General features: G+C 38.5%; 1 protein-coding gene across 6 annotated transcripts in view; it reads right to left on the bottom strand.

Moving 5' to 3' along the window:
- The window catches only part of PALLD (palladin, cytoskeletal associated protein), a 304050-nt gene that overhangs the window by 164487 nt on the left and 122724 nt on the right, over positions 1-16839 (bottom strand). For all 6 annotated transcript variants that reach the window (XM_042468271.1, XM_042468270.1, XM_042468272.1 and 3 more), the window contains 2 exons: positions 7164-7283; positions 5317-5650 (listed from right to left, as the gene is read on the bottom strand). In XM_042468271.1, the coding sequence (XP_042324205.1) occupies positions 5317-5650; positions 7164-7283 (454 nt within the window). The remainder of the gene's footprint in view (positions 1-5316; positions 5651-7163; positions 7284-16839) is intronic.

The following is a 16839-nucleotide window of genomic DNA, read 5'->3' on the forward strand; positions in this document are numbered from 1 at the left end:
CACAGAGAGCAAATCTAGGTCAGGAGAGGCCTTTTTTGAAACAGGAAGTGAATTGGAAGTGAACAGCAAACTAGGGAATCCTGGTGGCACAGTAGTTAAATGCCTGCACTGCAGCCACTCCCTAACAAACCACAAAGTTGTAAGTTCAATGCAAGTCAGGAGTTCAGGTTTGACTCAGCCTGGCATTCTTCTGAGGTCGCTAAAATGAGTATCCAGCTTGTTGGGGGCAATTAGCTTATACATTGTAAACTGCTTAGAGAGTGTTTAAGTGCACTGTAAGCAGTATAAAAATGCACTTACTATTGCTATTGCTACTTCTGCTCGCTTTCTCCTGTCATAAAAACTTTCTCCTGTATCTAAAATGATACAAGAAGGCTCCAAAACATGGTGTAAATGGCCCCATGCTCCCAATGGGCCATTTGGTGGCCCAAAATAGTATTGTTTGTTTTTTGCAGGACCAGATGCTGTGGAGATGTGCAGTCCTCCAAGGTCTCCTGAGGCGCTAATGCAGCCCCCTAGGCCTCCACAGTTGCCCACCACTGCTATACACAAACATTGTAGTCCAAAACATAATATAAGTGCATTTAATTTTGACTAATGATAAACAGCAGGCTTCAGATAAAGGACCTTTCACATGACCCTTATCCTGTATATATCAAACCTTAACACTTATAGAGTCTGAAGTCGATTTGTTTCAGTTATGTATGGAACTGAACCTATGCATGAAAAAATATTTGAACAGTATGTAGAAAGATCTTGTGGCACCTTTGAGATTAACTGAAAAAAGAAGTTGGTAGCATGAGCTTTTTGAGACTTTTTCAGGTGCATTTGAGGAAGTAGACTTAAGTCAACAAAAGCTCATGCTGCCAACTTGTTTCTTTCAGTTAGTCTCAAAGGTGCTACAATATCACTTTACATACTGATCCTACAGACAAACATGGCTGTATCTTTGAATTCTTCCACTATGGAAATAACAATATTTGAACAAACATAGCATATGTGCTATATGTATTGTAGTGTATGCAGTATGCATTGCAATGAAATAAGCTAAATGCAGTTTCATAGCTTAATTGGACCTCATAAAATCATACAGTCTGAGGGGTCAGGCAGACGGGGCAAAAGGAGCAACCAGGAGCCACTCCAGCGCTGATTGGTGCAGGACCACAGCAACAGCACAGACCCCAAACTGATCTGGGACACTGCCATGGTCCTGAACAGGATGCTGGCAAAGAGCAGACTTCTCAGCTCCTTTTCTGGCTGGCTTTTCCCAGCTGGGCATGCTCTCCACGGGGCTTCCAGCTGCATGTCATCTAAATGCCATGCCCCCAATGTTGCTTAAAGTGGCATTAAAGCGGAAGGGACCACAATGGCAATCAGGTCCAACCCCCTGGCATGTAGGAACACACAACTAAAGAGATTATTGCATGGGAGCACAGGTGCAGGTTACATATGGTTTGTATCCATCTCCGACAGATCTTGTCGCACTGCCCATGCCTGGGAAGTGGGCAGTCCATATCCAACCCAGGCTTCTCCTGCAGCTTTTCAAGAATGAGATTTTCCCATTCTTGAAAAGCTGCTGGAGAAGCCCAGGTTGTGTATGGGGTGTTTACTGCCCGGGCACAAGGCAGTATGATAAGATCCATCAGAGATGGATACAAACAGCATCTAACCTGCACATGCAATAATCTCCTGTAGCATTCCTGAAAAATGCCCATCCAGTATGAAGAGTCTGTAATGAGTGGAGGCCAAATGGAGATTAACGGTAACGTGCATCTTGGTTTGGGACCTGAAATATTTAAATAACAATTTCAAGATCAACACACACACATAGAGGGAGAGAGAGAGAAAGAAAGAGAGTTTAAAGTAAAATAGCTTTAAATAAAATAATTGTTAACATGTCTGGCTGCTCTTTTAGATTTATATATGTGAAGGCAAACAGAGATTAAAAAGTGCTAGGTGACTTGCCAACAAAGGAAGTACAGGAAGGTCAAGGAATGTAGGAACTATTTTAACTAATCGCTTCAGTGATGCACATATTCTAGGAGCCAATCTCTTATAAAGTCATTCTAAGTTCAAAGCACACATTCAGTATTTGAAAGCTTTGCACGAAGCACTGTCAAGAATTAATCACTTGAGGGGAAAAGTTGAAAAAAACCCAGATACAGTACACTTCCATAAAGAACAATTCTAAAGTTTAGTTAAAACTTAGCTGAAATTTAGTTTAGTGCTACATGAGATATAAGCCCATGCAAAGCATTAGAGTCCCATACTTACAATTCCTTCCATCATCATGCATGACGAGGAGGAAGATTAACCCAGAATTCAGGTTGACATTAACAGATTTTTGGTTTGTAAACAGCATTGGTTGCTAACAGAAACTTTAGTCAGTTGCTAAATAAACCAAGAACAACTACTGAGTGGTTTGCATAGTTTTTTTTTTAAATAAAAGATTACTTTAAAACCACAGTTCCTGGTTTGCATGTAATGGAAAGTTTGAAATCTGATAAAGCAAAACTGAATTTTGGTTGACTCTAAAAAGCAGGATATAAATAAGTATTATAAGTATAAAAACAGTGTTTGGGGCAAACAATGTGGGAAAATGCTGGGATTTCTTTGCAGAAAAAAATGCAGAAACATTTTTTTCTTTATACTCATTGCAGTTAGCCTCTCCTCCCATGGCATGTTTGTTTGTTTTTTATTTGTTAGTTTGTTTTGAGACACTCTTTCTCATAAAGGACAAGAATGCATTCTTCTACATTCCTACAAAGGTGTATAAATTCCTCTGCTTGTATATATGATAAATCATGGTTTAACATTTACATGCAAACACTGGCAAGGTGTGCTCATTTAGGTTCTGACCATATGCTATGAAATAAATTATTTATGATGAAAAGTTGCATTTTCCCACCTTAATCCAATTCCTTAACTGTGTACTTTGTATAAACACACCAGAATTCTACAGACAGAACATTATACTCTGGTAATGAATCTTAATTCTTAAGGCCATATTTAATTTGGACGTCCCACTGATTCATGAGGACTCTAGTTACAAGAGTGTGTGGCTTTATAGTCTCTAAGAGTGAAGCAGAAAAACTGGCCTTTGCTAAAATTTAAGAAACATTGGCACATTTCTAGAATCACAGCAGATCTGACATTGCTTCTTATTTAATATGCCAGCTGCATGTTTGACAGAAAGGTGCATACAGCCAAGATAAATAACTAACAACTTAGTCCAAATATAAGTGTTCATCCACATCAGATATCTCTCATATAATGAACAGAATGTGAACTTGAAAAACACCAAGAAAAATAAAATTATTTACAAAAAACCAAGAGACAACACACAGCTTAGTCACATTAAGATGTTCTCTGAACTACTGTGAGACCAAAAGCTTGATTCTACAATGCATTTACTTGGAAGAATGATGCAAAATGTTTCATGTTTCAAGTCCTGAGGCACTTAAGACAGCATGTTTTGGAATTCTGGTTCATTTCTATGTGTGAACAAAGCCATTGTTTTCACCCTATCAACCACACGGGACTGAACTTATAGCATTGCCTCTTCCTTTCCCTGATTTCTCTCCAATTTTTTTCAGATTCCTAGATTTTGTTTTAGTAATACTACTACTTAGGTATTCAATCGGCAGATTTGGACTAGAACATGTCCTCTCTTGAACCTCAATATAAGGAGCCCTGGTGGTGCAGTGGTTAAATGCCTGTACTGCAGCCATTCACTCAAAACCACAAGGTTGCGAGTTCAAGACCAGCAAAAGGGCCCAAGCTCGACTCAGGCTTGCATCCTTCCGAGGTTGCTAAAATGAGTACCCAGACTGTTGGAGGCAAATTAGCTTGCTAATTAGCTTACTTGCTGTTCACCGCTATGATCTTTGGAATAGCATTATATAAATAAAACAAATTATTATTTATTATTAATTATTAATTATTATTAAGACAAAAAGCCCACAATAATTTATAGCTAAGTCTGCACATATTTATTCTTTCCATACCTGGGTCAAAATGCAGCTCACATTAGGATGATGATATCATTCCACAAGAACTATGTTTAAACCTCATGAATAGCCACAAACATTATTGTGTCTGACTTTCAGTCATAAAGAGAAAAAATTATTTTACAAAGTGTGTATCCAGAGCAACTGTGACTCAGAAGACCAAGGTCAAGCTGTTGGCATAGACAGTGTTTACGTCTATCCAGTTTCTGTTCAGCTAAATTTTCATACAACGTCTCCCTCTCCCTCACAACCAGAGTAAATAAATATTTCATTATATATATATATATATATAGAAAGAGAGAGAGAGAGAGAGAGAGAGAGAGAGAATAATGCATTCTTTGTTACATGTTTATACCACACATATGAATTTATTGCTAAACACACACGCACATATAAAAGCAGAAACAAAGTTATCTTATCTATTTTTACTATGAAGTTGAAACACTGTACAGTTGGCCCTCTGTATCCACAGCTTCTTTATCCAGAGATTCAACCATCCACAGCTTGAAAATATTCAAGAAAATATAAATTTCAAACAGCAAACTTTGATTTTGCCAACTTCATTAAGTGAAACCATTTTATTATGCCATTGTATTTAATGGGACTTAAGCATGCACAGATTTTGATATCCACAGGGGGTCTTGTAACTAAATCCCAGTGGATACCAAGGGTCCACTATACAGGCATATATCTTTGATATTTGAGGTAAAAATTTTCAGAACCCATCTATCTACTAATAGCTAACCAAAATAATAAAAACCGATTTAAATAATTGAACACACAGACTAACAAACATATGACAGTTTTTCTAGCAGAAACATGTTATTTCCCTCAAATACGGAAAATGACAAGCAACATTAAATTAATGAAGGCTTAGTTTTACTTAGTACATGAAGTCTGTCTGGACTTAAATACATTTATTAAAAAATCTGTTCATGTCATCAGTATTCCAATACAAATAAGTTATAAAAACAAACATTTTACCTAAATATCACCTCAGGAGCTTGCCCTCCCTCCACCCCAAGCTCATGAGAGAGGAACCATGACTGGCTGATAGTCACCCAGTGAGTTTCACAACCAAGTAAGAATTTAGACCTGGCTTTCCCCAGTCCTAGTCTATCACACTATTACCTACAATGTCACACTGGCATACATGATTTCCTGTATCTATGTACACTCTTGGAAATATTGTGTGCACTCAGAGTTACCCATGTTTTGTCTGTTATCCAAAGATTGTAGCATATCCTGTGTATTTTAAATCAACCAGTAGTTCATGACCATTAGAAACAACCAAAAAATTACTCACAGCTTTGGCTTAGCAAGCACAGGTGGTGGTGTTTTTGTGGGTGAAAGCAAGCTACCAGGATGAGGAGATTTGTCAGTTTTGGTGTTGCCATTCATCATCCCATTTACTCCATGGCTGGGATGAACACCATTGGTTTGCTTCTCTGCACAGTTAAGCTGTAGTTGAAGAGCTGCTACACTTGATCGAGTATTGTTCATCTCATGGTTCTCTGAGTGCTTTGGAGGAAGCTCAACAGAACTAATCTCAAAATTTAGAGGTGGAGGTGGGAAGTGGTGAAAGTCATCATCATCCTGCTCTTGCATCAACAGTTCTTGGCTGCAGCTTTCAGAGTTGGCTGAAATAGTGAGGGAAATGGGGGGAAGATAATAAAATATTATAGATTGAGACTGTAGACTATAATGGATATTCTAGCTATAATAGATAGTTTGAATTATCTTCACAAATGTAGTATTAGTTCATTGAAGGTGAGGTCACCATTTTAAATTTCTTCTACAACAACTATGCCAAAAGGACTGCCTTACTCAAATTCTCATGAACATTTGAGCTGATGTAACTAATAATAATAATAATAATAATAATAATAATAATAATAGGATTTAACTATCTCTGTGAATATTTATTTACTGTTATTGGCCATTATGTAGGCTAAACTAGCTGCCAGTTAAAAACCGTAACTGATTTATGAAAAGACAAGTATTGGCTGAATGAGTGAGCTGTATGCATCAGCGTTTTGTTAGCACTCACCACAGATATTCAACACCACTGTGCGTGAGAACCACCAAATTATTCCAAGGCTTTTCTGTGCATTTCTGGTTTACATTTCATGTTGACAGAAGGATTTCATTTTTGTTTGTCAGTGTAACTTACTTTCTTCCATTTTGCCTCTGCTGCCACCTAGCCTCAGAAACCTGGGTTTAAAGGCTGTCCAGTTTATTTTACATTTTCTCCCAGGGTGTAGCTTAGAGACACAAAACATAAAATGCAGGATGGGAGAGTGCATTCATAATTATTTTTAATTAAATTGAAGTACTGAGATGGCCAAGTGTTCACAAGGCACACTTTTAATGAGCAACTGGTAGATTTTATCATCTGATAGATAGATCTTTCCGCTAGTTATTATCATCAAATGTTTCTAAAACAGTTGAAATATATCAGCTGTATATCAGCAATATATCATCTAAAATAAATATATTAGATAAGAACTCTTATTGCAGGCTTAATAATTTAACACAATGTAGCTAAAACAGGCAGATTCAGAGCCAGGTTAAAAAGTCAGACTGAGGGCCTATTCATAGTTGTTAAGCGCCTCCCCCTCAGCTTCCAAGTGTACAATGCCAAAACACTGTGGTCAAAAAACTGATGCTTTTAGGTTCTAAGAATATCACATTTACTATGTCAGCACAGCAGTTTTTCATTTAATTTCATTTTTGCAGTTAGTAATCTGATTGAAACAGAGGTCAGTTTAAAGCCATAATTTCCCAGGAAGGTAACACACTTTCAGTTGCAGATGCCTGGGAGTACAGTACTTGACTTTCACAATTAGCAGCTGCATTTCAGAAGGTTTAAAGAGACATCCATATGACTTCTTTTCTTATTTCCTCATGTCTTTGAGGCTTATGTATCAGCCTATTTGCCATGTCAACTTTAGACATTTTTGCTACCCAGATGTAGAATAATCAGTCAGCACCAGAGGATTTGGGAAAGACTGCCAGAGACTAAACAGGAGATATACTCAGAAGGAGAGATAAGCTGTCCCACTCCATTGCTGCAGCTGTGGCAAAGAGTCACTGAGAATGATCAACAAGTTTAACATGTGCAATAAACACCAAATCAGCACTGCTAAATACCTGACAGCACAGTCAGTTTTGCACTGCTCGTGACCGATCCATAATCATTTCTTGCTGTGCATGTGAAGATTCCTGCATCCTCGGGAAAGGTTTCTGCTATCACCAGTGTACATATCTCCTCTAAAAAGAATGGAGGGGAAAAGAAACACAAGCCAATAAGAAAACAATTTTGCTTCAGTTTCACAGGAACAAATTTAAGGACTGGTGTGGCTGTAACTGCCTGTCTCCAGAGAAGAAGAAGAAGAACAACAACAACAACAACAACAACAGAGAAGCATAATAGTCATAGAGTGCAAAGATATAGCTGTGTTAGTTTGTAGAATCAGAACGTAGAGAGATCTTGTAACACCTTTGAGACTAACTGAAAGAAAGAAATTGGCAGCATGAGCTTTCGTAGAGTCTATTTTCTCACATGCATATAGTGATGTGGAAGCCAAGCACAGACATATATATGTCATTGGTATGCGAGGATATCAATTCAAATTATAAATCCTTTGTGTATGGAAATGAAGTTGCAGGTCCAGTTATAACGACGGTCATTAGTGCACAACTGGTCTTTGTGCACAGAGATGAACTGGCAGATCCAGTTTTACAATGGAACTAACTAGCCTTTGGTGAGGGGAATAGATGAATGTAGGCACCTCCATGAGGATGGGGTCAGATAGTGTTGAAGTGTGTGTCAGGAAACCAGTGTCCTAATTCAATCCACTGCTGAGAAACTGTAGTTTTGGGGTGAATTCCAGTTCTGCTTTTTCTCATTCCAATCTACCGTTGTAGTTCTGTTCTTCAGTGACCGCTGTTCTGAGGTCTGAGCTGGAGTGCCCAGGGAGAATTAAATGTTCTGCCACCGGTTTTTGCGTATTCCCATTTCTAATGTCTGATTCATGTCCATTTATCTTCTGGCGCAGGGACTGGACTGTTTGGCCAATGTAGAGTGTTGAAGGCCATTGGTGACACAGATCACACTGGAAAATGAGCATGTTAGCCCCCCCCCCCCCCATATTGTGGGTGATACCATTAGGTCTTGTGATGACATTTCCTGGATAAATGTGTGGGAAGAGTTGGCATCTTGGTTTGTGGCAAGGATTAATACATGTGTCCTCATCTGTGTCATGGGTCGTCCTGTAGGTGAGTACCTGTTTGAGGTATAAAGGCTGTCTATATGCGAGTAAAGGTCTGCCGCCAAGAGCCCTTGAAAGAGTGGCATTATAGTCCAGAATGGGTTGTAGTTTACTGATGATGCGCCTGAGTGGCCCCAGTTGACTGGAGTGGAGAGCTTCCATTCCACCAAATACATCTGAGGACGTACACTGAAGTCATGCTCATGCTGCTAATGTTTTCTTTCAGTTAGTCTCAAAGGTGCTACAAGACCAGACATAAAGAGTGTCAGAGAGAGAGAGGACCAGGTAGGTAGGAACTCTTCCAAGCTGTGTTCATGAGCCCATGATCCACAGAGTTTTGTGCCTCCACCGAGCCACACTTAGGTAGATAGTTTTAAACTCAGATGCAACTGAAACATAGTTTGCCATTTTCAGTAACAGTTCTAAGAATTAAAATGGAAAACAAAGGGTGCTGGCTTTCCACATACAATCTGTTTGCACATACAAGTCAAACTGTTGCTAAATTGTGTCCTGAGTGCAGTGTAGCGTATGGGTTTTATTTGAACAAAATCATGAAAACATTTTTTAAAAGTGCGTGCAAAGAATTCCATCTACAGATCAGAAGTACCAGTGTTAAATACAATATTCATTGAACTCATTTTGTTAAACTGAAATATGTAAGCTAATACCCCCATTCATTCTTATTGCTGATATTTTCCTGCTGTTTGCCACGCTTACATTTTCTGCCTTCATTTGCTACAGATTATGCATCATTTCAATGAAGATGATCGACTTCAAGTGAAACATATGAAACTCAGTCATTTGTTAAACAGCCAGTGTTGCAGCTCAAATTGCTGAACAGGCTTAATGGAAAATTATTTCACAACTGATAAAAGACAAAGCCCAATTTGCCACTGAAGAAAACAAACCTTATCTTCTTCTAAGTATTCCTGAGGAATACAAGACCTTGCAAAGCCACATTTGTGACAGCTAGACCAGTGGCATCACTAAGCGGTGCGTGGGGTGCAGGGGGTGCGGACAGCACCACATGACACCTTGAGGGGTGCAACACCATTGCTCCCCAAAAGTGCTCAGCAGATGGAGAAAAACTCTCCTGCTCACTGCTAGTTACTGTGAGCAAGGAAAGCCTCTCTGCCTGTTGAATCTGACTGGATGGCGTGGGGTGTGTGTGCTTGAGATGGGGCTCAGGGGGCGGACACCCTCCTCCTTCCCAGTCACCAGTCAATGGCACCAGCCTTTCTCTGTCCCTTGAGTCTGGCTGGAAGGTTGCTGTGTGTGTTTAGATGAGGTTCTGGGGGCAGAGAGACAGTCAGGGCAGTGATCAAGGAGGGTTCTCTCCACCCCGAGCCTGGCTGTAAGTTAGGGGTTTGTTTGTTTGTGTATGTGTTTGTGTATATGTGCATGGCTGAGTGGAGTGAGAGAGAACCTCTTCCCTCCCAGTGAGGGCAGAGAGCAAGGAGGTCTCCCTGCCCCCAGCTTGGATGGAAGATAGAGGTGTGTGTGTGTGTGCATGAGTAAGAAGGTGGAGAGACCCTCCTCCTCCCAGTCAGAGCAGAGAGCAAGGTCTCCCCCTGAAGTCTGTTTGGAAGGTAGGTAGGTAAGTGTGTGTGTGTCTCTGAGGGAAGTGGAGAGACACCCTCCTCTCTCCCTGTCAGAGATCTCTGCACATCAAACTTGGCTGGAAGTTAGATTCTTAAGACCAGGGTTTGAATCATGGCTTGGGCATATAAACCCTCTGGATCAGGTTGGGCAAGTCACACTCTCTCAGCCTCGGAGGGTGACAATGATAAACCTCCTCTGAAGGAACATACCAGGAAAACCGCATGATAGGTTCACCTTATGGTTGCCATAGGTTGGAAATGACTTGAAGGCACAGCAACAACAACAAAGGGTATGGTATGGAAGGAGATCAATGGGGGGGGGGGGTGGCACCATGAGTTACCACACCGGGTGACACCAAGCCTAGTGAAGCCATTGAGCTAAACCACAGCACATGCAAATTGGTATGTGAAATGGCCCAAAGGGTAAACACTCTATTCAATATTTTAAGAGCCCATAATCAAGATCGCTTTTACAGAGAAACCCTCTTTTATGAAAGAAAAGACAGATAGATAGATGGACAGATAGAGGAAGGAGGGTTACATAATCTGCCCCAAATTATGTTGAAGAGTAAGGTCCATCAGATGAGCATAAACACTTCAGATGAATATGCCACATTAGACCAAGAAACCTGGCCAGTCTGGATTTCTCTTCACATACAATAGTGTTAAGGAAGAGCCCTCCCTCCTTCCAACTGTCATCTTCTAGCCTTAGAGGGAGTGAAAGGAGAGGCTCAAAGCAATCGGGCCTGAAGAGGAAGAGCCCTCCCATCCCTCCTTCCAACTGTCATCTTCTAGCCTGGGAAGGAGTGAAAGGACAGGCCCAACGCCACTGGACCTGAAGAGGAAGGGCCCTCCCTTCCCTCCTTCCAATTGTCATCTTCTGGCCTTAAAGGGAGCAAAAGGACAGGTCCAACGCCATCGGGCCTGAAGAGGAAGAGCCCTCCCCTCTCTTTCCAACTGTCATCTTCTGGCATTAGAGGAAGTGAAAGGACAGGCCCAACGCCATCAGGCCCAGCCTCAATTAAGAAGAAGAGCCCTCCCTCCAGTCCATCTGCCTTGTTCCAGGCCTCAGAGGGAGAGAAGAATGCTGGACCTGATCCTCTCCCCCCCACCATTCCCTTCTCCTTTTGTGTCGTGTCTTTTTAGATTGTAAGCCTGAAGGCAGGGAACCGTCTATTATCCCCTCTCTTGTAAGCCACCCGAATTCCCAGTGATTGGGCGGCAAATAAATAAATCCTATTATTATTATTATTATTATTATTATTATTATTAAGCACATTCAGGCAGATGCACTTATACTTCCCTTGCTATTCTATCCTTACATGAGGAGGCCAGAAGTAGTGTGCTGGGAACAGATTACCTTATCACTATGTAATTGTGGTACACTCCAAATCAGAATGTTAAAAGTGGAGCTTGGAAAATTAATTTTTCAAAATTAATTCTTTCTTGATACTTATTCTTGTGTTATATGTTCACTAGGCTGTTTAAATGTAATTTATTGTGCCACCTGTTTTTGTTCCCAACTGCCTGCTGCTTTTTGCTCCTTTTGGCATAAAATTTAAAATATTCAAAATGCCTCTAACCATGCCTTACAAATAATGTTTAAAATAAATTTTGTTACTTTTTCTCCAACAACTAACTTTGTCCCCATGACATAATTTTTGAAAGTCATTTCATTATTATCCTCTCATCTTGCCAGACTTTACTTGCTACCAATTCCTGCATTACTTCTTATTTAGAAACACTGGTGGATATTTCCCTTATTCTTTCCAAGAGTGCCTGGAGAATGAAATGGGATGGGTTTTATATTAATAACTCTACACCCTGAATCAAGTGAAACCTTATTCTAAATACATTACCAGAATATATCAATGTCTGTAGCTCAGATATTTACTCAGCAACAAGGTTAGATTTTAACCTTTTAAAGTTGCAATCCTCTAGTCGTTTATATGAGAGAAAGCCCACTGAATTAAATGGGAAATACTTCTGAGAGGAAGACAATGGTAAACTTCCTTTGATCTTGCCAAGAAAACCCTGTGATAAGATCACCTTAGGGTTGCTCTAAGTTGGAAACAACATAAAAGCACACAACAATGAGAAAATATGGAGAGCAATATACTTTACCAGTACCAGATTCCTATTTGCCTCATTTTAAAAGCATGGAATCTTGTACAATTTTTGTTTCTAACCACACTGTGTCAATGTATTTGGAAAAACAGTACAATCCCACAAAAGGTGCTATGATTGTCTTCCCTCTCAGGTTAATTATATATACAGTGGACCCTTGTTATACGCTGGGGTTTGGTTCCAAGATCCCCCATGGATAACAAAATGCGTGGCTGCTCAAGTCTCATTAAATATAATGACATAGCAAAATGGTGTCTCTTATAAAAAATGGAAAATCAAGGTTTGATATTTGAAATTTATACTTTTTTTGAACATTTTCAAACTGCGGATGCTTAAATCCATGTATAAGAAGGTCCGACTGTACCAAGGAAACAATTCTTCATGTTGGACAGAAAGACATCTGATTGGTGTCTCAATTAGGTTTAAAATATTTTTCCTTTTAGCAATTATCATGTATTATCATATATATAGCCAAAGATTTCCTGTGCTGGAGACACTCTGAAAATGAAAGACCAATTAAGAAGGTACAGTATAGGATTTCTCTCTCACCACCAGACAGTAGAAGAACTTCTGTTGGCAGCACAGAGTAGTCTGCAGAATAAAACAAAATTTTTGTGGTTTGGTATTACTTACTGTAACACATCAATTTTAATCTGGTTTAGATCATGACTAATGAATGCTCACACTAGACAATTAATAGGCAAGACAGGGTTTATTCCCTACCCAGACAGGTATTTGACAATGTTAGTAGTTTCAGACAATGGGTTCTTTTTATGCTATTTCATTCTGTAGTGTTAATTAAACATATTTCTCTAATGGAGAAATCATACTGCATATATTCTTACAAGACTACGTGAAAAAAATAAGAACAATTCAGCAACATTGTAACAAAAAGGCTAAAATATTCTAGAACTGCCAGTTTTGTTCAACAAAAATCAGCACAATCAAATTAAACAGTGAGTTTTAAGAGATCTTCTTCTTCGTGTAACTGCTAAAAGAGGGTAGATACTAGACAGGTTTTTGCACTGGTGGCATGTGGTTTCTAGAATGCTCTCCTCAGAGAAACATGCAAGGTACCTTATATTATGGCATTTTTCACAGGCCTTTTAAAAACAAATTCCCAAGGCACTTTTAAGAAGTGTTTGTATTGCTTCAAAATCACAACACTTTTATAATTTGCTGCTACTTTTTCTTTGGTTTTACACCACATAATTATTTTAATCTTTGTTGCTAGTTTTATCCTGCTTTTATTATGTATTATCTCTAGTTATTGTTTTACAGTTTGCATTGTGCATTTTAATATATCGTACAACACTTAGGAGAACTGTGGTTATTGGGAGATTAAAAATGAATTACAGTAAATGCATAAATAAAATGTGTTAACATATAGAAGCCAACATCCATGTTATTCCAACTCACCGAGCCCTGAAATTTTACAGCAGGAAGCAATATCAAAGGAAATCTATGTACAGAATCTAATAAACTCAAACTAAATAAAAGCATAGTGGACAATTCAATTTTCAACTAGCATCATCTTGCTATTACTAGTCACAGATTTTTTAAAAAGATGCCTTATATTTCAAAACATGATTTGATACTTTGGTGACTGTCTAACAAAAAAGACTCAGTGATTTGGGAAATACACCTGAATCTCTCCTTCACCTCTGTACCCATCTCAGCCTGTCCAATAAGGTCACAGAACAAGAGTCCTGTTGAAGTAGAAGAGATAAAGCTCTAATTGTTTATTTACTTTGCTGCATAGTTCTTCCTTACACTGATGGTTTTGTAGATGATGATGTTACATGACTTGCAGCCTCGCCATACATGCAATCTCACAATTCAAATAAGTCAAGTTTCTGTTTAACTAGTAAATTACAGGTGAGGTCTATCCTCACCTTTTTTGCTTTTCCCATGTACTGCCCTACTTTCACTTTACTCAGGGAGAACCTTGCAATTGTGCGTAGATGTTGAGTGATGAGAAACATAGCTGAAAAAAGTGACTTTGGAGGACTGCAACTCCCAATAGCAATGCTGGATGGAGAATTCTGGAACTTGTAGTCACTTTTATGTTCTCACTAGGAGTATGCCTATACAACATAATTAATATTAATTTGAAAACACTGTAACTGCCATGCTGTCATCCTACAGCAACCTGTAGCTTTTTTTTTGCTGATTTTTATTTTTAATCATTTCTAAGCTTGTTAACAGACGTTTTAAAGAATGTAGTTGTTAATATTTTAATGAGACTTTCACCTTTTCTTATTGTGCAGTCTGGCATCCTTCATTCTGATGTGTTGAACTAAAACTCACAGAATCCCCTAATCAGTAGAATCATACTGAAGTGGTGGACTACAACTTCCTGAGGCTCCAAGCATAGCTGGCTGGGGTTTATGAGAGTTTTAATACAACACATATGTTTAGCACCAGGTTGGAGAAGGCTGTTACAATGTATAGCTCTTTAAATAATATTAAAATGTTGATGGTATATAAAACATTGATGGTTCTCACTTCTGAAGTCTCTGAAGAATTGTACTTCAAAATATACTGGGTCAATGGTGAACCATCATAATTTCATCCACTCCTTTTCTTGTTGTTTTCTACTCAACTGGGAGTTTAAAAGCAACAGTAAAGGGCATCATTATGCACTATTGGCTTCTAATTCAAGATATTCACACATCTAGATCTCCCAACAGCCTCATTTCTAACAAGGAAGAAGCTATGTAAGACCTTGCTGTAAATGTCCTGTGGAGGTGATGAGAAGCATGAGTTCTTTCCAAAAGGAATGTGCAATACCACTCCAAATAATTGCTTACTTTTGGGGGGCCTTCTGCCAAAACCCTTTATATGGCTTTCAGTGTGAAATGTATGCAAAAAGAGCCATGTGAGATCTACAAGACAAATATGTTTGAGCCTAGAACTAGGTGAGCTCCATTTACATTCATTCTCTCTCCCTACCCCCTTCTTACTCTTAGGGGAGAAATCAATTTTCTGCTATAGCCAGGGTAAACAGAACACCCTGCTTTAAATAATGTCTCTTTTACTTTCATAAGTTATTGCTTGACAGTTTCATTCCAGAAATGCATTCCAAAACAACTGATCTTGAGCCCTGAATTTATTTAACACTTGAATAAATGAACACAGTATCGCTGAAACAAAAGTGCTGAGACAAGCAGACCTCTCTCTCTCTACACACACACACATATACACACACCCAGCTAGTTAACACAAAAGACTGCATTTTAAACAATGAGAGATTTAAAGCCAAAACTGTGAGGCAAGAACACCAATATAGTTGGGAAAATATGCTCTACTATTCCTATAAATATGTGGAGTTGAATCCTGATTGAAGTACTCACATTTTAGTCCCATTACAATCAAAAGACATTTTAGTCATTACTATCGTAAGTCCCACTAAATACAATGAAGCTAAAGTGTAATTTTCTCCAGATCCAACTAACTATATTTACTAATTTTTAGGACTAACACTAGACTACTGGTTTTAAAAGCTGCAGTTCTGTTCATTTTTATGAACACACATAAGGATCAGACTGTACATATGTTTATGTACACATGTACATAAAAACATGACAACATAACTTGGTTGTTCAATACAACCTCCGCATTTATGTTTTCATTTCATTCTAGGAAGCAAATAGCTTCCTTAAGGCATTTTGACATAATCAAGGGACTGATGTTATGTCATTTCCAAAGGAACCTCTCAGTATGATAATTTATCCATTAAATAATAATTTTATCTTATGATAATGGCTCTCAAAATGGTGGGGGCCGGACCCCCCAGGGGAGGGACAAGAGTGGCCATCAGACTTGGAGGCTCTGACCACTCCTCCTTCCAAATTTTTTTATGTGTAAAATGTACACATATACTGAGTTAAATATTGAATTTAAATAAATCTGTTGTAATTTAAATGTTATTTCCTTATAAAATGTTAAAATATAAAATACATAAAATAAAATACACACACTAAACAAACAAATATTTTTGTTCACATACTACATTTAGAGGGGGTGCAACATTTGCATGTAGATGTAAAGGGGGTAAGAAGGGTTAAAAGTTGTTCTATAATACAGTACTGGGAAAGTGGTTTATCTAAATTTGTATTCTATATACAGACAAATGCATCTGTAGTGAAGTAGCTATAAGATTTTAAGTGGCAATGCATTCAATAGATTGGAGAAAAAGGTGAAATGTTGAGACAAAAAAAATTAAGATTCTTTTGTGGATAATGGGCTACTTCACAGTTCTCATAGAAGTCCCAAATAATACAATAGAAGGTAGCAGAAGAATCTTTTGAACACTTTTATTTCCTTTGTAAGATGTCATAACTGAAAATAGAAGGAACAATTATGACATTCAAATTAAGCAACTGGAATAATAATGACTGCATTTTACCAGCTTTGTTGTTGTGTGCTTTTAAGTAGTTTCCAATTTACAATGCCCCAAAGTGAAACTATTATGGAGTTTTCTTGGCAAGATTTGTTCAGAGAGGGCTTTGTCTTTGCTGTCCTCTGAAGCTAAGTGTGTGTGATATGCTTAAGGTCTCTCAGTGGATCTCCAAAGCTGAGTGGGGATTCGTACCCTGGTCCCCCAGAGGCCTAGTCTAATGCTGAAACCACTACATCACAATGACTCTCATATTTTACCAGCTACTTAGCCATATGAACAACTTGCTTTTATGCATAATAATAATAATAATAATAATAATAATAATAATAATAATAATAATGCAGGCATTCCTAAGGAATTTAAGTAAGGTTTAAACATTATTGTAGACAATATCACACTACACTATTATAGCACAATTATCC

This window comes from Sceloporus undulatus, chromosome 5 (genome assembly GCF_019175285.1).
Source record: "Sceloporus undulatus isolate JIND9_A2432 ecotype Alabama chromosome 5, SceUnd_v1.1, whole genome shotgun sequence".
NCBI lineage: Eukaryota > Metazoa > Chordata > Lepidosauria > Squamata > Phrynosomatidae > Sceloporus > Sceloporus undulatus.